We start from the raw sequence: 26,652 nt of genomic DNA, 5'->3' as shown, positions 1-26,652 counted from the left end.
TCAAAAATTGATAGTATTTGCTTGAATAGCCTTTTTTCTCTATTTTCTCTATTGAAGTTGATTATTATTTACTTAATAATAGAAACAAACTGTATCTGCAAACAAAGTATCTGCATAAGGCTCTAGCCTAGTGACCATCCTAATGGCCATTGTAAATTACTTCTAGATTAAATTACTTCTAAATTACTTCTACTTATATATGAATGCATACTTTGGATGAAACTGATAAAAGAGAATTAACAGTAGGGTTCTAAATAAATTGGGAACTGAAAGCATCTGAAAAAAAGTTATATATGTTGTTCACTAATCAAACCAGAGTGTGAAGTCTTTGCTTTAACACTGCACAAAAATTTATTAAGTTCTTCAATCAGACACAAGCCATGTTTTCTCTCAAAAATGCCTGAGATTATAGTTGAGGTGATACTCATGCCATCAGGGAATACATTGGCCTTTTGTTACCCAAAAGTTTGGCTGCTACCCAACTAAGGACTGGTTTCAATTTTAAATAATGTCCAACTCTTAGATATTAAATACATGGAAAAGAGGTAAGTGCATTTGTCTTTAGAAAAAAAAATAAACACTTTAGAATGCAAACATATACACAGACTAAATTATAATAAAAATAAAATATTTTAGATAACTCAAGTCTAAAAATCAACTTCTCATTATACCTCCTTATACAGTTTAGAAATATTTACACTGATGAAGCAATATTTTATACGAATTGCTACCATAAGCAATATATATATATATAGAAATAAAATACATAACAAATTAAAACAAACCCCATGTATACAATCCATGGTAACTAAAGATTGTCATGATAATTTATTGAAGAGGAAAAAAAACTAGCAAAAGCTTCATAAGGATAGTTGTACTTTTTATCTACACCATTCTTTTCAGTTGATTTGCTGATGATTGCTACTGCTGGTATACATTCTAGAAATAATGTTAAAATATTTCTAGAATTACTGTTAGCATTGCAGTAATATGCTAGAATTTGTTTTCCAGCTTTCTAAACTGCTTTTATTCATTATAGCACATGTTATATTTAATTCTATAACATTAAAAGCAGCAAAACTTGATTAACTACAATAGCATTCTGGTAAGGATTTTGAAAATTTGGACTCATTCATTTATATTGCTTTAATTTTTTTACAATAGGTCAGCAACCTGACCTTGCAAGGGAAGGCAGAAAAATCCACAACTTTTCACTTTGTTCTTAAAATACATGTGTTTGCATGTAATTTTTCTCTCTTACCTTATTGGATGCCATCTCACTAACAGATCGATAGGTCTGAATAGTTTCAAGTTGGTCTAAACACCAGTCCAATTCCTCCAAAGTTTCCATTGCTAATTTTTGATAAGATTCTTCTGCAAACAAACACACAGACATGTAGTTAGGCTTGAGTGACGGCAGGCTTTCCATGGTGGAATTGCTGATCCGACTTGGTCTGGCACTGCTGTAGGGCCTACAGTGCTCTTTCATCATAAGTTCTTCAGGCTGCTGTTCCACTCTCTGGTAGAACAAATCAATGCACGTCCAAGCTTTTGAATGGTCACTGTGGTTTTGTGTATGTGTGTTTGTGTGGGAGTGTTCCTTGCTTTCCTTTTTGTCCTTCCTTGCAGGCTTTGAAGAATCAGTTTCAGTAATATATCAACAAACTTCCTCTACAAAGTGGTGTAGGAGGAGAGATACTCCCTGACAGGCTCATCTGCATATGTGTGCACTCACAGAACAGCAGAGGAAAACCAAAGGTTTCCCCCCTCCCTCCACTTAAACATTACTCATCTCACAATTTCTACTATTAAAGTGATGACATTTTTATAAGACCTTTAAAATATCAAGGGAGATTAGGCCATCAACGTAACTCATCTTTTTTTTTTCCTGTTAGAAAACAGATTCAGATTTTTCTGAAAAAAGAAAAGAAATGCAGAAATAATTCAAAATAAATGTGTTTAAGTTGCAAAACTTGTTTAAGTTAATTTCCTTCCCCCCTCCCACCTGTTAATTAAGGTTTAGTTCATTACATTTTTGAAGTATCTAAGGGGAAACAAATAGAAAGTATGGCTTTTCTTAAATTGTTAAATTTCCATTTTGTTCATGCCGAAGTCACAAAGAAATTTTAGACTGAATTTCTAGAAGGGGTTTCCAAAACATTTACTCTTTCTGTCAGTTGTTCCTCCCTTTTGAAACAGAATTTTTCAAAAGATATTCTAAAGTTGTAGTCTTAACTTTAGGATTGGCTATGTCTATGAAGCTAAGTTTATTACCAGATCCCTTTTGGAAGAAATGTTTATGGAAGGTGCTTGATAGCAGAGGTGGTATTCAGCACGTTCTGACCAGTTCTGGAGAACCGGTAGCGTAAATTTTGAGTACTTTGGAGAACCGGCAAATACCACCTCTGACTGGAGATTTTACACTTTCCTTCCCTTGCCACGCCCACCAAGCCACGCCCACAGAACTGGTAGTAAAAAAAATTGAATCCTACCACTGCTTGAGAGCCTTGGGAAAGCTACCAAAACCAGGCTATAAAATTCCAATCTTCTAGACCCCCTTTGCTACCATCTAGGTAGATTTATTGTTCAAATACCTGGATTTTCGATTTTCGATTTTAGATTTTCAGTGGCTTACAAACTCTGGATTGTAAGGCCAGAATATTTCTTAGTCTTCTTTAAGATCTGGAGCATCATGTTATCACTAGAATCAACAGTCCTAACAATGAGGCTTCATGATGCTAATGATCATAATACATTCTATTAGTTTTGTGTTAAATGATAGGTTCTTAAAAATGCCAGCCCTACAGCGTCCTATTTTAAGAACTTTTCAATGTAAGAATAAAAAAACTTCTTTTGTACACCTATATTATGTGAATACATGCATATTGGTATCCCCTGGAGATGTTAAACCTTCATATGTAACAGAAGTGTATTGGGAGAAGACACACATAAGTTTGCTCATCTTTAATCATAATAATTACTATTAGGGTCTCCAGGAAGGTTATAAGTGTATTTAGCTGAAATCATATGATTGTGATCACTGTTCTTAGCAGGTTTGGTTGGTAATATTTGCAACTCTTTGCAGTCTTTAGTATGTTTTTTAAAAATAAGTTTATTTTGTAAATTTGCTGGATTTGTAACTTGCTCTTCACCCAAGAGCAGACGGTAATTTATATGGAGTCTCTGTTATATCCCCAGAACTTTGTGAAATAGGTTAGCTGAGAGACAATGATTGTCCCTAAGTAACTGAAGGAGTTTCAGAGAGAAGAATAGACATGAACCTGGGTCTCCCCATTCTTGGTCCAGGTTCTTCACCGGTTCCCTTGTAATAAAAAAATAATAATACTAATCAATGTACTCTCATTTTACTACTTCCTTTTCAGCCTGATAGCTAATCAACTACGTGCTAAAAGCCTAGAAAGGACTTCAAAGATGCTCCTGGTCTGAGGTAAATTACTGTTTACTCTTACTGCAATCACAAAGTATGCATTTCCTGAAAAAAATTACACATCTTAGTCTGGAAAAGAGGATGTCCTTTTAAACCTGGGCTATTTTATTTAAACATTCCTTATAAACTGAGCAAGAGAAAATTTGGTAAATCTGAGAAACCACCTCTTACAAAACCAGGGGTTATATGACATGCCTATCCAAGATTCTTTTTTAATAGTAGCAGTTTCACACTCAACAGAAATGTATTATCAAAAATCTACTATAGTAAGGACTTGACTCCTGATCCAATTTTATAATCCTAACCCTATGAAAGCACACCTTTTTTTTTTTTTTTACCTGAAGCCATATTGACCACACTCTGGTCAAATCAACTTCAGACCAGTAATTATGCAAATCTTTGGTCAACTATTAAAGAAAAGGTTTTAATTTGACTCTAGCTATTTGTTATATAAGTGGTTTTGCTGTGCTGTGCTCGTGATTGTTCTGAGATTGTTAGCTGCAGTTTTAGTGTATCATCATTAAAGGGGGAAATCTTACTTAAACAGCTGGGAGGTCCCATCTGTATCCCATGTTGAAGTGAATGCAAAAGTCAGTAAGTAATAGAAAAAAATAACTATTGGAGCAGCTGATGGGGCTTATTATGAGAAAGCATCCATCCCCCTTAACTGGTTGAAGTAAAACTAAGTAAGTTAAAGCTTAAAGAAGAGTAAAATTCAATCATCAAAAAAGGGTTCGTTTCTCATTGTGTTTGAATAAGGAGTTTCAGTGATCAAAATGAACTTATTGAACAAACTGAACTTATATAGAACTTACTGAATCCAACAAGTGAAGTGAATAACTTTTATTTAATATAATTTTGAAAAAATATAGAATACTTGAGACCCACCCACACAAATGAGCTTCCTATTCATGATGATGATCACAATGTGCCATTAAGTCAGCACAAACTCCTGGCAATCACCTAGATCAGTGATCCCCAACCTTTTTTATGCACGGCCCGGTACCGGCATCAGCTGGGCGCCGCGGCCCGGTACCGGCATCAGCTGGGCGCCGCCATCTTTTTGATGAAAAGTGCTTCCGGTGAGCTTTCTACCCGGAAAAGCTCACCGGAAGCACTTTTCATCAAAAAGATGGCGGCACCAGCAACCAGCAGCCCGGTAGGACTTGTTCAGCGGACCGGTATCGGTCCGCAGACCGGTGGTTGGGGACCCCTGACCTAGATAAATTTCTCCAGGGTGATTTGTTCTCAGCCTGGTTCCTCGGGTTTTCCAATGGTGCAGTCTTGTAGTCAGTCTGTGCAATCTTCTTGTAGCAACTGACCAGATGGTCAAATGTTTCCTCAGCTTCATTGCATAGGTAGCACTTACTGTCTGTTGCTGTCTTCTCAGTTCTGGCTTTGTATTCATTTGTCCGTAAGACTTGGTTCTGTGCAGCCAGAATTAGTCCCTCAGCCTCTTTCTTTGCCAGGTCTTGTGATTATCTGCTTCTCCTGCTATTTTTTTAATGTACTGGCCATGTCTTCCTATGCCTCCATTCTGTTCTTCATTGGGAGACATGATAGCAGTCTTCCAATGTTTGAGGGACTGCCACAGAAAGGTAAGGGGTCAAGCTATTTTGGCCAGACAAGGAATAATGGATGGAAACTGAACAAGGAGAGATTTAACCTGGAAATAAGGAGAAACTTTCTGACAGTGAGAACAATCAACCAATGGAACCCCTTGCCCTCGGAAGTTGTGGGAGCGCCATCACTTGAGACTTTCGAGAAGAGATTGGACCGCCATTTGTCAGAAATGGTGTAGGGTCTCCCGCTTGGGTGGGGGGTTGGACTGGATGACCTACAAGGTCCCTTCCAACTCTGATTATCTGTTATCTGGTCTTTCTTGTAAGCCAGTTTGGTCTTTCCAGTAGTCAGTAAGCCATAACTTCAGTGCATCTTCTTCATTGTCCTTCAGATATTTTTCCAAAGCCCCTTTTTCTTCTTCAACCATCTGATGTACTTGCAACATTCCATGCCCACCTGGGTAGGTAGAGTCTGTCCACGTCACTGCAAGAGATGAAGGGTTCTGCTTGAGTCCAGTCCACCATTCCTGCTGTGTATCTAATGACTGGAATTGCCCAGGTGTTGATTGCCTTGATGATATTTCTTCCATTGACTTTGGACTTTAAGATCTTCACTCTCTTGATGTATTCACCTCTAATCTTTTTCTTGACTTCAATGTGCTTGATATTGTCAACTTGAAGGATACCAAGGTATTTGTAATAATTATCTTCATCCAGACTTTTAATGTTATTTTCATGGGGCATCTTGATTCCTTCAGTTTTCACTATATTTCCTTGTTTGATAGTGAGTGTGGCCCTGGAAACAGGCCCCTAGTCAGTCAACAGGAGTGCTGATTTACCACCAGCTTATCAAGTACTTAAAAGGTGAGGGCTGGGCAGCATAAGCAAATGAAAGCCAATGACTTAAAATCCTGCCGCCACCACATCCCAATCAACATCTAAAAAGCCACATAAAACAGGCACCATATAAATACCACACACTCTGCTAGAGAGAAGTTCCCTGAAGATGGACTCCAGCATGTTTTGATCCTGCAACATTGTCCTGGGATACGTATATTTGGCTTCATTCTAATCAGTTTACCTTACGGTTTTTGTCTTACAATCTTTTAAAGTCTGTAATTACTGCGCTGAAAACACCTGCACATGGATTGTTCCATAAACTCTGTTTTTTACGTCATGAAAATTAAAAACCGAAATAAGCGTATTAATTGATATGACTGATTCTCCAGTGGTAAGGAAGTTATTTGTGTGGCCCCTTCTTTAGCTATGTATAAATATGAGAAAAGGCTAAATGAGTATTTCCTATGATTACTCTTGAACCATGTCTTTTTTTTTTTGCAGATAACTGGCATATAAAAGAACAAAAGCATATCAAAGTTAGCCCCAATCCAAGGAAAAATGTGTCTATAAGTTTACAGAGCACTAGCCATGTGCATGAAAGTCACGCTGGCGTTTATAGACGTAATAGAGAAGGAGAAAAAAAATAATCTACAGCAGCTGACAGCAGACATTTGGGCAGGGTTCAGGTGAACATTCAATAATCCCAAATTAAAACACGTATGTGAGAAACACCCTTCATTTAACTTTCAAAGGCAAAAGAGCTGCATCTTATTATTTTGACATGCCAAAACATGAAATAAAATTACAGTATATAGCCAACATCGGTTCTGGGTTTTCGGCAGTGAATGCATATCTAAGACGTTGTACTTCTATTAAATAATACTTACATTCAGATGTATTAGAAGTTAGTCTGAAAGCTATGCAGCTATTTTTTGAATGTTTTTAGGATAAATGTTTTCCAAAATATTTCATTTCTTTTATTGATCTTGAATAAAAGCAAAATGTTTGTATAATACTGTAGCTTTATTTCATCCCAATCACACATATCTATAACAGGAAGGGAAGGGATTTGTTTCTTTGTGCTCCTGCATCAGGCTGCTAATTTCTTAAACAGTTTATCTTAGCCATCTCCTGAATGTTCTTACATACATTTGTTCAAATATTATGATTCACATAATTAGCTCTCATTAAAATGTGCTATAATCACATTGTTTTCTGATACAAGATCAGTTTTGTTCTGGTCTCATTTGTTTGTTTATAGAGTGCAGTCTTCATTATCCTATTTAAATCTATAGTATAGCCCTTAATTTATTTTTATTTTATTTTATTAGTGGTGTCCTTTTTATAAGTTTATACTATAAACCCAAAAACAAATAATAGGAAAAATAGGGGAGGGAAAAGGGAAGGGAAAAGTATAGAAAATAAGGGTAAAAGAAAGAAAAGGACTTCTGACTCCCCTTGGTACAGTACACTAAGATAATTACATCAAACTTCAACTTTTTTACTTTTACACAATAGTATAAACTACTCATTTCTATAACAACAAATCTATCTAATCAGTAAAACCCCAAATCAATTTTTTTCCCAACTTAAGCACGAAGTAGAAGCGGTTTCCAAGTAAAAACAAAAGCAATTTTGGTTTCTTTTCTTTTATCAAAGCAGTCAGTTTAGCCATTTCTGCTAACTCCATCAACTTTTGCAGACATTTGTCCATTGTGGGGATTGAAGTATTCTTCCATTTAGTAAAGGACTTAAATTGAAGAAATTTAGACAAGGATGTGTTTCACATAGGTATTATAAAAATATATAATCAACAGAATTCAGAGTGTTATGAGACTTTTGGAGGACAAACATTTGAACTGGTTGATGCTACTTCTCGCATAGAATTGTGCAAAAGTAATGTATTTTATTGCGTAATATTGTCTCTGTGAATATTGTCGTCCGAAGCTAATTACTTCATTTAAAATTTTATCCTGAAAGATGCACTTGTTGACTGTTAGGGACTTCCCACAATGCTCTAACTTAATAGAATTTGCAGGCAAATGGTAATTTCCTCATGATTCATGAATGCTTGCAAAAATTCCACTGGGCATTGGAGAACTAAGGTTAGTCAATAAAATGATTATATGTGAAATCATCATTTCCTCAAGGAACCAGATCTGTGTAGAATTTCCTTCCAATCCATGCTTCAAGATAAGTTTCTTTTTTTCCTGCTATTCCTGCTTATTCAATGATCAGAATACTTCCAAGTATGTAAGTAAATTTCATTTTTTAAGGCTTCCTAACATATTAATGTGAAATGACATTTGATATAACATTCCCTGCACTTTGTGATTTCTACCATTGAATTGTAATTCAATTACAATTTTTTTTTAACGATTTATGGTAGTTATAGTATATAGAGGTGGTGCAGTGGTTAGAGTGCAGTACTGCAAGCTACTCCTTCTGCAATTTGGCAGATTGAATCCCAACAGGCTCACGGTTGACTCAGCCTTCCATCCTTCCGAGGTGGGTAAAATGAGGACCCAAATTGTTGGGGGTAATATGCTGACTCTGTAAACCGCTTTGAGAGGGCTGTAAAGCACTATAAAGTGGTATATAAGTCTAAGTGGTATTGCTATATACTGTTTGCTTTGTGCAGTTCTGGAAAATATAACTCTGTCAGAACATGAAATGCTCTACATTAATTCTGTTTTGTAGGCAGAATGAAATGTAATGTAAAGCATTATACACAACCCAAATTTACTTTTAGGAATGGTATTTGGCTGTAATTAATAATTGATGATGACGATGATGATGATATCCATTCAGTCATCTCTGACTCTTGTCGATTTGATTGGCCAATTGCTAGGCGTGTATCTCAGGACATTGTATGTTTCTGTCTTCATTGGGCAGAAGCAGTCAACAGTATACCAAGTATCTTGACTTCTGGGTATATTTATTTTGGATGGTTTTTAAAAATAGTTTTTATTGTTTTGTTTTATTGTCAGCAGCTATGGTGGCACAGTGGTTAGAATGCAGTATTGCAAGCTTAACTCTGCCCATATCAGGAATTCAATACTGACTGGCTCTAGATTGACTCAGCATTCCATTCTTCCGAGGTTGGTAAAAGGACTCAGATGGTTGGGGCAATATGTTGACATTGCAAACCGCTCAGTGCGTTTGCTGTAATGCACTATGGAGTGGTATATAAGTCTAAGTGCTATTGCTATTGTTTTAAAATGATTTTATTCTTTTATTTGTAGTATATGTTTTTGAATTGTAAGCCACCTAGAATCACTGGTTGATTTGATTGACTATAGAAATTTAATAAATAAACAGTATGATGGCTTGCAAGGTTGTCTTTAGATTTGAAGCTCAATTTGCATAAAATAGACTGAGCATGCATGGGGTAAAGCTGGATTTTGACTGTGATCGTGCTTTAATGAACTAAATGCCAAAACTGAACAGTACATCCTTATCTCTTGGTGTGGACATAAAATGGTAGACTAAGCCACTCTTTCTTTCTCAGAGCAAAGTATACAAAGTATTATAGGAAAGCTTCTATTGACCAAAGTCATGACTGGTAGACAGTCACTAATCCTGAGTAGACAATTAGAGAAATGAAGGTGTAGGCTTTATTCTGAATCAAAGAACTAAAATGTATGACAAAACATGGCTGTAGATGCAAATGAATATAGAAATCCACAGCCTAGTGATAGGTGAAATATACACTCCACAATAATAATGGAAGAATCAGATGTGTCTGGAATAAGTCTGCTATATTCTGCAGCCTAAGGGAGAAATTGTTTTGGTAGGTAACATAAATGAATGACGGGGAATAAAATGAGAATTCAGAAAAAATAATTGAGCTATTCAGAGATTCCAAAATGAATAAGAATGAACATTGCTGACTATCTGCTTAGAAAAAACTTTTTTATTTCAAATGTACAGATTAAGCATACATAGCTTTTTCCCCAGTCTCAACAGTGCATTGCAGGGGGAAATGGACCTGAAGGGGAAAAAAAGTTGAAAGAACAGGGGAAGTGGAAAACTGCTGGAAGAGAAAATAAATTACTTAAGAAAAAGAACTGGAAGTTAGATTAATCTCCCAAAAGAATGAATTCAAAAGGGATGTAAGGAAGAAAGATAGGGAAACTGCTTGGTTTACAGCAGGGTCCGTGGGCTGGATATGGCCCACGATGTGGTCTGATCCAGCCTGTGAGGCCGTCCTCATCTACCCAATGCAAGGAGCGTAGCTTTGGCCCAGTCTACCTAGTGTGAAGAGGAAGCAAGCCAGCAGTTTTGAGAGTGGCATCAAGCTTGCCACACCTACCCAGATGGCCACACCCACCCAGCGCCCTTAGGTCAACCACAGCCCTGATGTGGCCTTTAATGAAATTGAGTTTGATACTCGTGGCATAGTTAAAGAAGTATATTATAGGGTGCCAGGAAAGTAAGTTCAGTTATGCCTGAGAGAAGTATGAAAAAGAAATTTGGTGGGAGGCTGAAATGGCTTTGGATGTGGGAAAAAAATGCATGTTTTTATTTATTTATTTGATTTGTCAATCACTTACAAGATAATAGGTATAAGTATATACATAGTTATGAATACATGAAATGGGTACATATAAGAAAATTAAAACAAACAACAGGACAGGGACGATAGGCACGTTGGTGCGTTTATGCACACCCCCTATAGACCTCTTAGGAAAGGGGTAAGGTCAATAGTAGACAGTCTAAGGTTAAAGTTTTTTGGGTTTGGGGAAGAAACCACAGAGTCAGGGAGAGTATTCCAGACATTGACCACTCTGTTGCTGAAGTCGTATTTCCTGCAATCAAGTTTGGTGCGGTTAATCTTGAGTTTGTATCTATTGTTTGCTCTTGTGTTGTTATGGTTGAAGCTGAAGTATTCATTGACAGGTAAGTCATTGCAATGTATGATTTTTTATACCATACTTAGATCAGACCGAAGACGGCATAATTCAAGGTTTTCTAGGTCTAGAATTTCAAGTCTGGTGGCATAAGGTATTCTGCAACGAGTAGAGGAGTGGAGAACTCTTCTTGTGAAATATTTCTGGACTTTCTCAACTGTGCTAATATCAGATACGTAATGTGGGTTCCAGACTGATGAGCTGTATTCGAGTATTGGTCTAGCAAATGTTTTGTATGCTCTAGTTAGTAGTGTGATATTACCAGAGAAAAAGCTATGTAGGATTAGGTTAACACCTCTTAATGCCTTTTTGGCTATGTAGTTACAGTGGGCTCTAGCACTTAGATCATTAGAGATGAGTATTCCAAGGTCCTTTACAGAGCTTGGATCATCAACAAGGTCTTGACTATTCAGCTTGTATTTTATTTTCTGATATTTTTTTTTGCCAATATGTAAGACAGAGCATTTATTTGTTGAGATTTGAAGTTGCCATTTGTTTGACCATTCTGATACATAGTCAAGATCTTTTTGAAGGGTAGCAGTATTGTCTGTGGTATTGAACAGCTTCATATAATCAGCAAAGAGAACGCAGTTGCTCTTAATATGATCACAGAAGTCATTTATGTAGAGTATGAAGAGAGTTGGCCCTAGAACATTGCCTTGGGGAACACCACTATTGACAGGTACAGAATTTGATAGGACACTCCCAATTTTGACCATTTGTTGTCTGTTTGACAGGAATGCTTCTATCCAGTTATACAGTTGTCCAGAGATACCATAAGATTTTAGTTTTAGGAGTAATTTGTCATGTACCACTGAATCAAAGGCTTTACAGAAGTCTATGTAGATTGCGTCTATTGCTTTGCCCTGATCGAGTTGTGTAGTCCATATGTTTTTGCAGTGTAAGAGTTGCAGATTGCAGGATAGTTTTTTTCTGAAACCAAATTGTTTATTGGAGAGTAGGTTGTTTGTCTCCAAGTGGAGGATAATGGATTGGTTAATATGTGTGAAAATGATTGCCCCAAAAATGAGGATGAGAGAAATATAATCCTTTATTTTATCATACGTTTGGCTTCTTCTCCTTTTGAGTAATTTATATATGTCACTTGAAAGAGGGAATAACAGAATAGGTATATATGCGTACATGCTTGTATGTTGTCATTGCATATATGGCCTAAAATTTTGAGAGGACCATGAGATGACAGCAACAAGATACAGAACGTTGTCATAGCAGATATGCTCTAGCAATTCCTGACTCAGAATGGGAACCCAAAGCATGGCTAAAGGCTTTCCAAAAACCTACTGTTGGCATTGTTCTTTTGCTATTTGTATACACTAGTCCTATAATACCAGTCAGCTCCATCAGAAATAAAATACAATACAGACTTGCATCTATTTGCCATCTCCTTCTTATGTAAATACAGAGCTGTTTCTTGACATGATAATCTTGATATACCCAGCAACTTATTTAGGACACAGAATACTACTCTTCTCAGTAAAATACAAGCATAATAAATCTAAAGTGCCTTCCACTATGAACGAGACCATTGTCAATCTAGAAGAAACCAAATTCCATTTCCATAGCTACCTGAATCATTTATCAACAAGAGTTCAATTTAGCTCAATTGTGTTTCCTTTCATAAAAGCCCATGCAGCCCACAAATGTTTCCCACCCTACCTGAAAGAGTTAAGAAGGAAAAATGTAACTCAGTATAAGGGTAACAGTAATGGTATATCATTCTGAGGATTTCTACCTTATTTAGCCATAATTGTTAAATGGCTTCTAATATTATAATATAATATAATATAATCCATATAATATATATGGATCTTTGGTTATTCGGGTTTTCTCCCGCGTAAAATTGGAAGTATCTTGGTGACGTTTCGACAAAATCTCATTCGTCATCTTCAGGCTTGTGTCTTTGGCTTTGTGCTTCTTGGAGTGAAGATCCACATACAAATACCAAAGATCCACATACAAATACCCGCGAAAACCTCAGAAAACATATGTGTGTGTGTGTGTGTGTGTGTGTGTGTGTGTGTGTGTTGGAAAGAACTTGTACCCCCCTTTCCTTTCTAGTTTTTGAACTTAAGATCCTGTGGAGAAAATGTTAATTTTATAGCTTTTCATCTATTTAGCATACCAGGCAAAACAACCAGAGTTGAAGCATTTGTTTCTCCTTTCTTTTCTGCAGGGGTCAAAAGCCATCAAAGAACCCAGCTGTGTCCCTTTCTCTTTTCAATGAAATGGGGGTGGGGGGTGGGGGAAGTCCTTAGAATCATGAGTTGGGAACTATATGATATAACTTTAAATACCTATAGCCTAATCTTTAGAAATATGCTTATATTCAAACTAACGGAAGGGACATTGTTAATCATAACAAGAATAAATACTGAAAAAAAACCAAAAAAGATCTGCCCCTACTTTTTGTCCAGGGTTTTGATTTTGTTATCTTTGATATCTCTGATTTTTAAATATTTCTTACCGCAATATCTCCCAATAAAATGTGTTTAAGTTCATCTGAAGTTTTGTTTTTTGTAGGCGAAATAGCAAAGATGAAGCATTTTTGCAGGTCAGTGATGGAATTTATTTAAATACTAAACCCTTCAATTTTATTTAAAACATGGCAAAATTAATCCAAAAGGTGAAAGATGATTAAACGTTATTTTCAGCATTCTAAACAGACTTGAGACTAAATACTAATTGATAGAATAAAACTTGTTTCTAAGTAAACATCCCAAGAGCTCCCAATTGAACAAATTAAGTAAAGATAATTATTTTAAATTTAATGGGAACATCTTCAGAATAGACATTATTGAGGCACTTGATTAGAATTCTAATGTTAGTGAGGAATTAATATTTATGGCTATGTTTTCTATACACTGAAAATATTTCCACTTGTATAAAACATACATAAATATATTTTGTTGTGAATAAACAAAAGTCAATATCATTAAATATTAAAATACTTTGTTTTGAGAACTTGAAGCATGATATAGTGCAATATCAATTAAAAGCATAAATTGTGTTTTTTAAGTGTTAACAAAATATATGATTAAGAGGTGCTGGCAATTCTAACTACAGTCATTTCACTTTTTATGACTATTTTATTGTTATTATTTATTGACCTGACTTTAATTCATTTCCCTTGTAGTTATCTGAATTACTTTAAGATTCCTTATAGGATTAGCATGTAATTTATATACTTGGCAAAAAAAAATGTATGTAATTTATATACTTGGTAAAAACTCAAAATAAAAGTTCCTATCAAACAGCTAAGTAAGGCAAATGAAAAACTATTTTTCCTGTTAAGGAATGTACTGGAAAGCACTACAGTATGGAAAGCAGTATTAACTTTCAATTTTTTGAGTTCTCTGACTTGCCTCAGAATTTTTTAATGTTTCCATAATTGTTTCATGTTACGGTTCCTAGTCTTTTTTGGACATTTCTTACAATCACTGACATTAGCATAAGATATGGCATGGATTCCATAAGAACAAGAGTTAATAAAAGTCTTAGGAGTAATTGTTGTCATATGCTTTTTTGATTCCTGAATTATTTCTTAGTGGCAACACATTTTCCAAAGTTCAGCTGCAAAATACTGTATAAATATGATCTTTCGAAGTTGCACACAGCTTAAAATTTAAATTTATTAATTCTTCAATATGTGCAAATCTTAATTACATAAAATGTTATCCACAACTTTGTGGAGATTTAGGTTTTATCTTTCCCAATCTATGAAATCAGGAGAGCTTGCTGGAATGATTCAAGGTAGGACCATGATGTTTTAAATAATACTGTATTACAGATTCAAATGAAATCGGATGATGAAAAGAAAATGAAAATTATAGAAATCATCCCCAAATCAGAACTGCACTATTTAAAGTGTAATAAAGCACACTTAGTTAAAATTGCAATTGTCATTCAAGCTGAGTTTATCTACATAAACTTTTTTTTCCTGTAAAGCAGGTCAAATACCAGTTTTATGAACCTAAAATACGGATTATAGAGAAATATTTAGAGTGCTTCGGGTTAATAAGTGAAGATTGAAAAAAGCTACAATAACAAGGTAGGAAGAATATTTCTAAACTTAATGAAAAGCAACCAATAAGAAAACACTGGAAAATTATCTATTTTTTCTCTCAACATACCTGATTGTTCCATCAAAGGGCAAAGTTGCCTGCCACATATTTATAGCTGCCATATATCCTCAGCTGTGAATCTTTAATAGCGTTTTTAAAGAAAAACCTTATCTGTCAGTTTCGGACAGCTGCATATCCTTTACTGTGCATGACAGAAGATGGGAAGCTCTAGACTGCAACTGGTCAGGATAATGAATGAATCTGTCAGTAATTCACCCGGAAAAAGTCCCCTCCCTCCTCCTGGAACCTCAGAAGGGTTCCTTGACTACACTTGGGGAGTCCCACTGACATCATCATAACTTGTTCAGCTGCCATAGATGGCATTTGGACTGGATAGAATGGCAGAGCGCATGATGAGTGTAGCACGTGTGGAATGTCTAACATGAAAGTTCACAGGTGTGGCTGAGGGGGAACAGTTTACATCGGTTGCTATGGATACATGATTGGCTGACATGTCTTCAGAGCCCACAGGAGACACGGCAGCTATTTTTTAATAGGCTCATGAAATCAATCCCAGAAGGTTTGGAGTCAACAGCTAAAAAGGTTTAGTTGATTAAAGTTACATGATGCATGCAAGATAAATGAACCTCCAAGGCGTAAAAATTGTGGCATTTCCCAACTGAAGCTGATCATAAGAAATCATTCTTGAGTCATTCATTTAAAATTGTTTGTAAATCTAGGAACTGAACAGCAACATCTGAGTTTACTAGTGATTCTCAGCAATGCAATTTTGACATGCAGAGAAATTGTACAGAAATACTAAGAAAGAATACTCCCCTCCTTATTCTCTCAAACTGCTGAAAGAAAACCTGATGTTCTTCTTTCAAAATTTGTCTGCCTCTAGGTCTTCGGCATAAGCTTACTGTCAGGAGGGCAGACAATCTATTTAACGACTGCATTGACGTCAATAGCATAACTGAAATACTTACTAAGATGCATGATTCCAACTTTCAGGGGGAAGCTTGTTTCTAAGCAATAGGAAAATGAGAAGTGGATTTGCTGTGGGAATGAACTACATCTGCAATGCAGGAAATAACATTTAGGTTGTAAGCAGTATCTTTGAAACACTAGTCAATTTACTCAGCCGTGTGGCAGGACAGAATCTGAAGATGCACTGGCATAAACAAAGTAACTCTTTTATCTCTGCCGATTTTAGAACTATTAATTTATTTTTCTCAATAATACTTTGTTGCATTGTAAAGACTGCTCTTACTGACTTCTGGCACAGAACGATTGCTAACCATATCTGCTGGTTCCAGCTGTCTGCATCATCCAAGTTTCATTACAAATAATAATACAAACATTACATTTGTATTAAGAAAGAATTAGGGCTAGATAGTAAAATACGGTGCTTGTTATTCTTTGTTGGTGATAGAATAGTCCCTTCTGCCTCAATTACACTTCTCTTCATTAACTCAATTACACTTCTCCACATTAACACATGAAGATCATTTCACAGTTAAAAAAAAAGGGTGGCATATACAGAGCTCTTCTTTGTCTCTCTGAATGTGAAATACACTCACATTGACTTGATTGCTCACATTGACCTGAAAGTTCTCCATGTGATCTTAGCCGTGACTAGTAGTGAAAGATCTGCTTGCATCTAAACAACTGCCTGAAAGGGATTTGGTGTATATCTCATGACATCATTGTGCAAGAAAAGCAATACAAATGTAGGAAGTCTTTTGTGAGAATTAGTTCTAGCAAGATCAGAAGTAAAACCTGAGCATGAGACCAGAAAAAAAGATGCCAGGATTTGAACCTGCTTTCATTACCAGCCATGGGAATTCTATACTAATGGCCCAATTAGTTTTTAACCATATGCTAAACATACAGAGCAAAAAACTGCACCCTGGAATTCCCATCTGCGTTGGTTTCCTTTTCTAGTGATTGCTAAAAGATGTCTGGCAGCCCTTTATAGATAATGGTATTGAGAGGACCAAGAACACTTCCATACCTCCAATGTTTTCATTCCCCAATACCCTGGAAAGCACTTTTGATAGCAACCCTTTCCATAATACCAAAATAGAAAAAGAAATAAAATAAATTGCTAGCAATCACCAACCCACATTTTTCCCGTACATGCCTTTTTGTGTATTTCATTGATATTCTGAAAAAACAAACAAACTGAGAAGCCTGTTGTAAAAAGAAATGAGTGAAATGATTGAAATTCTGCAAAGCTATCCCAGCAATCAAACCATCATTCCTATGTTGCCTTTCAAACCCCTGGTTCATGGTTAGTTGTGAAAGTGAAATCATAGCATGCTGGCAATTTTGCAACCAGTTCTTTTCCTCAATACCAGTAATCAGACTTTCATAGTGCTAAGGTACTGAAATGGTGGAGAGGTGAATGAAATTCTAAATAATTCAGGAGTGGGATGTTGAATCTTGCTAAGAGACAATACTGACTGTTCCAGTCCAGGAGGCAGATGAATCCCAATACCAATGAGAAAAATGATTAATGCATAAAGTCAGCAATCCAAAGAAAAGCAGCTCTCAAAACCATCTGATGTTGTGAGATAAAACAGCTTCTGACCATATTCCAAAACTGGATAAACTGCTTATGTGGAAGTACTACAGCTTATCTACATAAAGCATTATTACTTACTCCCTAAGCCAGTCAGAAGATTTTCAGTGTTTTCATGAGATTATGGGCAATGGTACCAGTGTCCCATGGCTAATTTATTTAATCTGTCTATTGTAAATTAGCCAGGAGGTTCCAGTGCCAAAACTATATATCTCATAGCAATCTTGAGAATGTCTGTGGAGAGCCTCAGTCATCCAGGTCATGGTTGGGGTTAAAGAGGCCATCTATGTCAAAATTGAACAGCCCTCTCTCCCAATCTACAATACAGTTCTTTCAACAGTTCCAAGAAGGCTCCACACAATTTGCACAACTCAGGTGACCCTTATGACACAGATAAACCTCCAGGTGACCTTAACGGCCAGCTAAAAGAATGCAAATCACCAGCTGTCTGCAAGGAGTATAAATCCTTCCCATTCCCCATCATCCAGTCAGAGCTGAAGAAGCTTCTTGGATGAGAAGAAAAACATCTTCAAAGAAAAACCAGAAAGTCCAGTTGCCTCATGAAAAAAGCCCCTTTGGGACAATCCGGATAATGCTTTACAGAAGTTTGTATGAATAGTTTGAATTGTTACAGTTGCTAATTGACAATCTAACAATTCACTTTTTGGGTAATTCGTATACACAAAAGAACAATGATCTAAAACATGAATCTGTACGTATTTGTCATGTAAAGACATTCAAAGAGTTTAAATAACGGTAAAGGGAGACAAAATGTGGGAATATACACAGAACAGAAAATGTTTAGTTTCAAGATGGAAGTAAGATAGTTGCATCTCAAAGTTTCTAAACTATTTTCAGCTAGCACATACAATCCAAACCTGGTGGCATATACCATCTGCCTTTGATTTACTAAAACGTCCTTCCTTCCCTTCAATTACTACTGCTGTTTATGTCCCACCATGGCACTTCTTACCTGCCTGTCTACCCCCAAATTTTCCTAATAACCATTTTTTCAAAGTCTTTTTAGAATTGCATCTTCTATTTTATCTAAAATCAAATATATCCTTCCAATGCTGGTTTTCTATCAATAATAGGGAAAATAACACTTTATCCAGTAGCTTGTAAACCAGAGTTGTGATTCAGTTTCTAGCTAACATGGGATTCTCTCTTTCTAAAAATAAAAATCAACATAATGTTTTTGTTTTATCTACAATAAGGTGAAGATGCCTTCAAATGATGCAGTTTTCACGATGGTATTCATGCAAGTGATTTGCCACTTTCCAAGGCTTCTAGATTGATGCCATGTAAATGTAAAACATCAGTCACTACCAATACATATTTTTGTTTTCATAAATGTGGAATATTTTGTTTGTTTTTAAAGCTACCTTCAAAAGAACCTACTGTGGAAGAGTGTAATACTTCATCCTGTTTTGATTTTAAAAATGTAATAGTTCAACAACTTGGATTAATACATACACCCGGATGTGCAAAGATACACACACACACATGGATATCTTCTATTCCATTTTATCCTAACTCCCCAACCCTTAAGCTCTTAACAACTTTACCAAGAGATAGTGGCTCTCATTCAGAGAAGCCATTCACAAAGAAGTACCATGAGGGTTTCAACCTGGCCTTCTTAACCTCAGTTCAACTTAACAGCACACAGCACTTGAAATAACTGTTTATTATGCAATTGCAGAATTCATGTTTCCACAGTCACTATTTGTTTGTTTCTCCAATACTCTTCTTTATTATCCCACAGGGACCTTTTAAATTAATGAACACATTTCTGTGTGTTCCTATGGTCTGTAATTGAAACAAAATAAAAGGGAACAATTTCAGCAGTTAAAAAACAACAACACAGGATGTATTACTAGAAGTGTGTGTGTGTGTTTGTTTGTGTGTGTGTGTGTGTATTTGTAGGAGTGCACGCCAGTGTCTGTATATGTAATATTTTTGTACTCTTGTAGGTTTAAGGATGAAGCAAGTACACTATGTTACAGTAAGACTGAATAGATGCGTAAAGAAAATTTAATTCAGCAACTGGTATAGCAATGGCAAAGGCTATAGGTTAGCTTCAAACTCAATTTCATTGTATAGACAAGAAATTTCTCTTAGCCACACTGACAATATGGTGCCCATAATACTAATGTTAATATTAATAAAGGGCTCAGTCTCATACAAGACAGTGAAAATGAAGTCTTTTCCATTCTAAAAATGTAGTCCTTCAATGTCAGAAGTTTTCTGTGGGCAAGAGTAATTCTAGATAATTGTTTTAAAAAGTGCTGACTGAATGCCATTTATTTGCCATGCTAAATTGACTCTTAGAATCAGATATATTCCCTTAACATACACTGAAAATGTTAAATGAAGTCTGCTGCGTATTTTTCTATTTTAGCTTTAGGAGTTTTGCATGTCTCCTTACAGAAAATAAAAATTTCTTGAAGGAAAATATAACACTTTCTAATCTCATACCGTTCTTATCAGCTTTTAATTTTGAAAGCACTTAGTACTAATGAAGAATAGAAAAATAAGCATATGAGGTATTTTGTTACTGCTGATTTAATTTTGCTTTCTGGGACAACTGACTTCAGCTCTATCCAAGAGGCAGCATTAATGAGAGATGCAAGCAGTACCTCGATTCCCTTCACCCTCATGCATTTAAGTCCCAATCTTTCTTCCTTTGCCTACTTATGGGCCACTGCATAAAAATCTCATTACAATGGCACAAGTCTGGCTTAAAACTGTATATTTTATAGGACTACATATTTAGTTTTATTTATTTATTTATTTATTTATTTGTTTATTTGTTTATTTGTTTATTTGTTTATAAAATTTATAGGCTGCCCATCTTATCTCAAGGTAACATTTATATTTGAATAAGCCCTGCTTCCCCGAGGAATTCTGAATTAGGAATTAAAATCATAGCCACAGTCTAAAGAGTATATGAGAAAAAAAACATTGGTAAGTTATTAATTTCTGAAGTATAATTTTTAAACTCTGGTGTGTGTAGAAACAAGGGGATAATACAGGTAGTCCTCGATTTACAACAGTTTATTTAGTGACCGTTCAAAGTTACAATGGCACTGAAAAAAGAAAGTTTTGACCACTTTTCATAGTTACAACCTGCAGCATCCACATGCTCATGTCATCAAAATTCAGATGCTTGGCAAGTGGTTCATATTTATGGCCATTGCTGTGTCCCAAGATCATGTGATCATCTTTTGTGACCTTCTGATAAGCAAAGTCAATGGAGAAGCTATATTCACTGAACAACTGGGTTACTAATCAACTGCAGTGATTCAGTTAACAATGGAGGCAAGAAAGGGCGTAAAAGGGGCAAAATTCACTTAATAGATGTCTCTCTTAACAACAGAAATTTGGGGCTCAAATTGTGGCCATAAATCGAGGACTACCTGTATAAGTACGTTAAATCTGTTTAAGCCTTGGCAAGATTCAAGGCATCTAATCTGGCATACAAAACAAGGGAATTTTGTCACATTAGTCAGCAAATTCACTTACTCCTTTCTCTGTACAGAGTGAGTCATCTAAATGGTGGTGTCAATTAAATATTTCCAAACATCTAATTTATCATCTGCTGCTGTAGTTTAGATCAAGCTTACATTTTCTAGAGAAACTTTGTTGAGATTGGGGCAGATATCTGAAAACTAGTTTCCACTTTAAAAGAAAGCAGAGACAAAAGCGGGCAAGAAAGCTGATGTTGCAACGAAGCACAGAGCTATTTGTATTCTTCTAAAAATAAAGAAAACCAAAGAACAGGAGGCATTAGAGAAGGGAAGATGAATTATGCCATTTTGAAGTAGTGATGTATTAAAACTCATGCATTTTAATATTGAGTAACCAATACCAATGACTAATATTTGAGATTCTAGAAAAACAGTGCATGACCATTTGAAAAATGTTCAACATTTTCTAATACCAGAATGTGATACGCTTATTTCAGAATAATACTATACCCTCACAACAGAATTGCAGGTTGATAGAAAATGAATACACTTTAAATGGAATATATCTGCTCAAAGATTCAATTCTATCAAGTGACTCTTAAATAGGTTACTGCCTTTTGCTGAATAAAAATCCATTTAATACTACAGATCTAATGAAAAGAAGTAGAACACATTGAAGATTACAGCCAAGAATTAGTTTTACTTTAGTCTTTTTTACTTAATGCAGATGAAATCAAGAAAACATGATCCATTTCTGGCTAGAATTCTAGAGGCCACCTGTTTCCAAATCAATTATGCTTACTTAATTTGGATATTATTTCCTTCCAAATCTGTGTAATAGAGGAAACCATTTTTTAAAATTCTAATATTCTAGTTACATCTGGCTTTTATTATTACAATGAAAAATATACAGTATATTTCCCTAGTTACCAATTTCCCCCAGATTCCAACAGAATTTAAATTTTATTATCCTTGCCTCTAATTTAAATTTTTTATATTCAGTTGTTATATTTGTAACATTTTACTATTTTCATTGTACAAGGACAAGAGTCCCTCTGGTTGAGAGATGGCTAGTTTCTAAATTTGATAAATAAATACACAAACAGATAATTGTGTATCGTGTAGTGCAGGGGTCTCCAACCTTGGCAACTTTAAGACTTGTGGACTTCAATTCCCAGAGTTCCTCAGCCAGCTGAGCTGGCTGAGGAACTCTGGGAATTGAAGTCCACAAGTCTTAAAGTTGCCAAGGGTGGAGACCCCTGGTGTAGTGAAAAGACTAAATAATCAAGTGATATGAATGCAACCTAAGAATCATATAGCTAAAGAAAGACAACCCAGAATCATTACCTTATCCCAACTCCTGGGAATGTTGAAATAAATTCCAAAAAAGCAAACCTTCCTTCATTTAATTGGACTCGACATCCATGATATTCTTTGGCAACATTAGAGAACTTGCTTTTTCAACTTTTCAGTTTCATCTAAAAACTTCCCAACTTCCCACCTAAGCATCGAACAGATATGATCTTACCTAGCTTTCTGAGATCATCAGCGGTGGATGGGGGCTGTCATTGAACAAAAAAATTGGCCTATTTAAAGTAACAAAGGGGTATTGGATAAAATTTGAAGTCGCTTTTGCAAATGTTTAAAGGAAACTTTGAAAAAATTAAGGCAATATATTTGATCTCATTGCATTCCTCTATTCTAGAGGAAAAAAACATTTGAATCAGTGTTCCCAGTAAGCTCAATTGTACTACCATGCTTAGAAATAAGGCTGTTTGCATGAATTTCAGGAAGATTTATGCCTGCAGGAGTTGCTTCTGGTCAGGAATGATAACTAACATCCCATCGCCAGTAGGGGACATTAAAGCTAAAAACGGCAGCTGAATGCTGGATTCAGACTATTAAAGTCTATCTGGAGTAAGGAGAGATACTGAAATCAGCCTTATGTACTCCAGATAGGTGGTCTTTAACTCTCTGAGTGAGAGAGTAGAAGACATAAACTGCATTTTATAAACTGCATAAACTGGTTGGCAAGTTGGCAGCTGGCTGGGGGGTGTGTCACAGGATTGCATTGAACTGACAGCTGTCAATGTAGCTTTAAAGACTTAAAGTTCTGGATGAACCTCATAATCATGTTGGATTTTCTTTTTTTCTACTACTCTTTTTATCCTTCAGAATGGGAAATGTGATCATATTTACCAGGTGAGTTTTTCCTCAATCGTTTAACAAAGGTATTTTTATACTTTTCTTTTCTGAATATACAGCCAAAGAGGGATGATAGCAGGGCTGAGATCTGACAGGGTTAGCTACTGGTTCGGTGATTTACGGTGTGCTTCCCTGCACGCTGCATGTGCGTGTAAATCTTCATCAGCTTGCTGCCTGGACAGCTGAGCAGCGCTGCATGCAGGGAAGCAGCGTTTGAAAAAGTACTTTTTTCCTGCTTTTTCAACCGCAGCTGTGCCTCGCACGGCAGCTGAGATTGAAAAAGCAGGAAATAAAGGTCAGGTAAGAGCCCGGGTGGGCGGGTGGACCAAAACAGCAGCAGTCATAGAACCGGTTCTATGTCTGCTGCTTTTCAGAGCTACTGTTTCTACAGAGTCGGACAGAACCGGTAGAATCCCACCCCTGGATGATAGTGTGGATTTCAGAAAGTTTTAAATGGATTAAGGGTTCAGATGGATTTGGATCAGAAGTCTGAAATTAACTGTAACAATCCTTTCCTGTGATAATCTTTTTAATGTTTACATCTGGAAACAAAATAACTGATAAGGTGACTTTGAAGGTTGGTTTTTAGAGGGCATAAGGAGATAAATAGATCAGTGGATTTCTTTAAGAGAATTTTGTAATTATTGCTTGCATGCCCAAAATTACTTTACAATTCTATTATCTTCTATAATAGAAAAACTTTACTATGCCTTTAAAGTACAACCTCCATAAATAAAACTAAAGGTGATATGAATGTGACTAAAAATGGTAGCCTGCAAGGAAAAAGATGAAATAAAGGATATATGAAAAGATGATATATTGGATGTAAAAACCAAACTAATTGATTATTTAACAACTACAAAACACACAGAGCTGAAGAATCTTCTTGGATGAGAAGCAAAATGTCTTCAAAGAAAAACTAGAAAACCCAGTTGCCTCTTGAAAAAGCACATTTGGGACAACCATGACCTGGGTGACTGAGAACCTCCATAGATACAAAACACACAGAAACAAAACCACAAGTTTGGTGTGGATAATTTCTTTCCAATGTAGTTACAAAAGGGACTTATTGAAGTTGTTAACAGTTTTGTGACAAACAGTGAAGATACGATGTGGATAACCAATTTATATTGGATTTACAAAAAGGCTTGATAGAAGTCTTAATAAGTTTGGGAGAAAAGATGAAGAGGGCTTGCAAAGAAAGCAGATACTAAGATATTTGAGAGGATTAAAGATTGCTGGGAGAAAGAAGATAAAATTGGCTTATTTGATCAGGGTTAGAATAAATCAGATTTTTATCTCTGATGAAGTTTAATGCATTTTTATTAGGATTGTACGAGAATGCTTTTTAATGTTTATTTAAAAACAAGATGGAGGAATTTGTTTAAATGGAAAAAGGAAGAATTTAAAATGGGTTTATTAATGTATTTTGTAATAATATGTTATCATTTCTGATCATCCTTAATGGTCTTTTTCTGATTAAGATGGAGTGAAGACATTTTAAAGATTTGTGCATAGAGAATGGATGGGTATGGAATAAAGAGGTGATTATTACTTTTTAAGAGACGGTGATAAGTTACACTTGGTTACACTTTTTGGGGCAGAAAGAAGAGGTTTCTTCTTTTTTATGCAATTTTTCTTTTTTATATGTTTTTATTCTATGTAAAGTGTATGTATTCTATAATATAATCTTTAATAAAATTATTACCAAAAAAGGGAAGATTTATTCCTGGAATTGTTGCAGTGTCCTAGAAGGCTTATGCATGAAGAATTGTTGCATTGCAGTTGACACATACCATTAATAGTTAGGCATGTTGTTTTTGTAAAGAGCATATTGAGCAATGAAATCCATCCCTTTGTTAAATGGAAAGGTTGCTCACGATTGTTTTTTGTAAAGTCTTCAACAATGAACCCTTTGCATTTCAACAATGAATCATTTCCTCCATCCTCTTCCTGTCTGCCCCTATACCACTCTTCTTCTAGGCATTCTTTTCACACATATCTTACCATCTGTTTCTGTTCTCTTCACAAAGGTTCTTTCTCATCTCTGCTACTCAGTTGTGTTGCAAAACACAACTAATGACAAAACAGCTTGAGTAACCTATGCTCGACCAGCAAATATCCATTATAAAATGTATAATGATACTTCTCTGCTTGATGCGGTAAAGGTACAGGACAGGCCCTGTAATTGAACAACAGAACACATACCTTGAATGTTTACTTTGGAGATGGGTAGCTGACTTGCTGCTGGAGACCTCCTGTAGAGGAATGAATTGAAGCTTATTATATGGCTGTACTGGGATTCAGAGATGCCCATGAACACAATGCAGTTTTTTCCTATTAACATATATTAAGGGCTCACTCTATAGGAGTAGTGGGAAGCTGAAGGCTAGAGATGCCAGCTAAAATCAAATTTGAATGGAGGATACGCCACATAGTATCTTCCATTTAAATTTGTAAACATGTAACGGGTGAAATTCAATTTTTTTTCTCTACCGGCTCTGTGGGCATGGCTTGGTATACTTGGTACAATAGTAATAACAACCGGGGCAATTTTTGTCTGATTCAAATCATCCCTACCACCTCTCCCGAGGGGGGGCGAGGTGGTTGAATTTCATCCTTGATGTGTAACTTTAACATCAGCTGCTAGTGAGATGATTCATCCATGCTAGTATTTCTCAACTTTGGCAATTATAAGAAGTGTAGACTTTGACACGGGGAAAGCCACAGTCAGCAGCACTATCTGGGGAATTCGGGGAATTGAAGTCCACCTCTCTTAAAGTTGAGAAATGATTCTGCATGCAGTCTAAAACAGCTAAGTGCATCTTTTTATGTGAAGAACATTGGCCTATCCATATAGCAAGTCAATGCCTACAAACTGCTTGCCTCAAAAAGCAGCTGTCACACAGATTCAGTGTCAAGGGCTTCCATACTGCTTGTTTAGGAATGTTAAGAGAAATCATACTGCACACTCTCATGACTGAGGGGAAATGTGGAGGGGATGCATGCATCTGCATTAGAGTTCTCTAATCAGTCAACACCAACCGACGGTATTACTTTTAAACATGTAAGTATCATGCTTCTGATTTTGCCCTCATGAGATTCCACAGAGGAGAAAAACATAGTTTCCTCAAAGAAACATTAAATAAACCGGACAGCTAAATAATGATCTGGACAATAGACAATGAAAAGTAATAAATATTTCACAAATACTTCCATTTAAAATTATGACAGGCTGGGAACAGGTGCTTTTTACAGGCTGTAAAGTACTCCTGGCCATTGCACCAACTTCCCCCCATCATGTGACCACATTTTAGGTCAGGGGTCTTCAAACTTGACAGCTATAAAACTTGTGTACATCAACTGCCAGAATTCCTCTTCCTGTCATGTTAGCTCAGGAATTCTGAGAGTTGAAGTCCACAAGTCTTAAACTTGCCAAGTTTGAAGACCCTTGTTTTAGGTGCTTGGCAACCACTTTGCCTTCATGTGACTGCAATTTGTATTTTTCTGGGGAAAATGCCCATTCGGAAGAATGAATGTGCACT

The 26,652-nt window shown here is 36.0% G+C and overlaps 1 protein-coding gene and 1 long non-coding RNA gene across 5 annotated transcripts in view; one reads left to right on the top strand and one right to left on the bottom strand.

The window, feature by feature from the left end:
• Positions 1-26,652, bottom strand: part of PDE4B (phosphodiesterase 4B) — a 233,322-nt gene that overhangs the window by 27,586 nt on the left and 179,084 nt on the right. For 2 of the 3 annotated variants that reach the window (XM_026665988.2, XM_026665990.2), the window contains 2 exons: positions 25,316-25,365; positions 1,262-1,374 (listed from right to left, as the gene is read on the bottom strand). In XM_026665988.2, the coding sequence (XP_026521773.1) occupies positions 1,262-1,374; positions 25,316-25,365 (163 nt within the window). Of the gene's footprint in view, positions 1-1,261; positions 1,375-14,914; positions 15,207-25,315; positions 25,366-26,652 lie in introns of those variants that run through there. The other variant, XM_026665991.2, reaches the window with a different exon arrangement.
• LOC148131231 (uncharacterized) lies at positions 2,619-24,705 on the top strand. 2 transcript variants are annotated; one of them, XR_015748602.1, is made up of 5 exons: positions 2,619-3,448; positions 8,001-8,103; positions 8,844-8,951; positions 23,078-23,104; positions 23,979-24,705. It is a non-coding gene; the product is annotated as an uncharacterized LOC148131231 (long non-coding RNA). The 2 variants fall into 2 exon arrangements; XR_015748603.1 differs by having other exon boundaries at positions 8,841-8,951.

This window comes from Notechis scutatus, chromosome 3 (assembly GCF_049901735.1).
Source record: "Notechis scutatus isolate UNSWTSFEM ecotype Mainland chromosome 3, rNotScu1.2, whole genome shotgun sequence".
Lineage (NCBI taxonomy): Eukaryota > Metazoa > Chordata > Lepidosauria > Squamata > Elapidae > Notechis > Notechis scutatus.
Note: the sequence above shows the minus strand (reverse complement) of the source record. Positions and strands in the feature narration are given on the sequence as shown.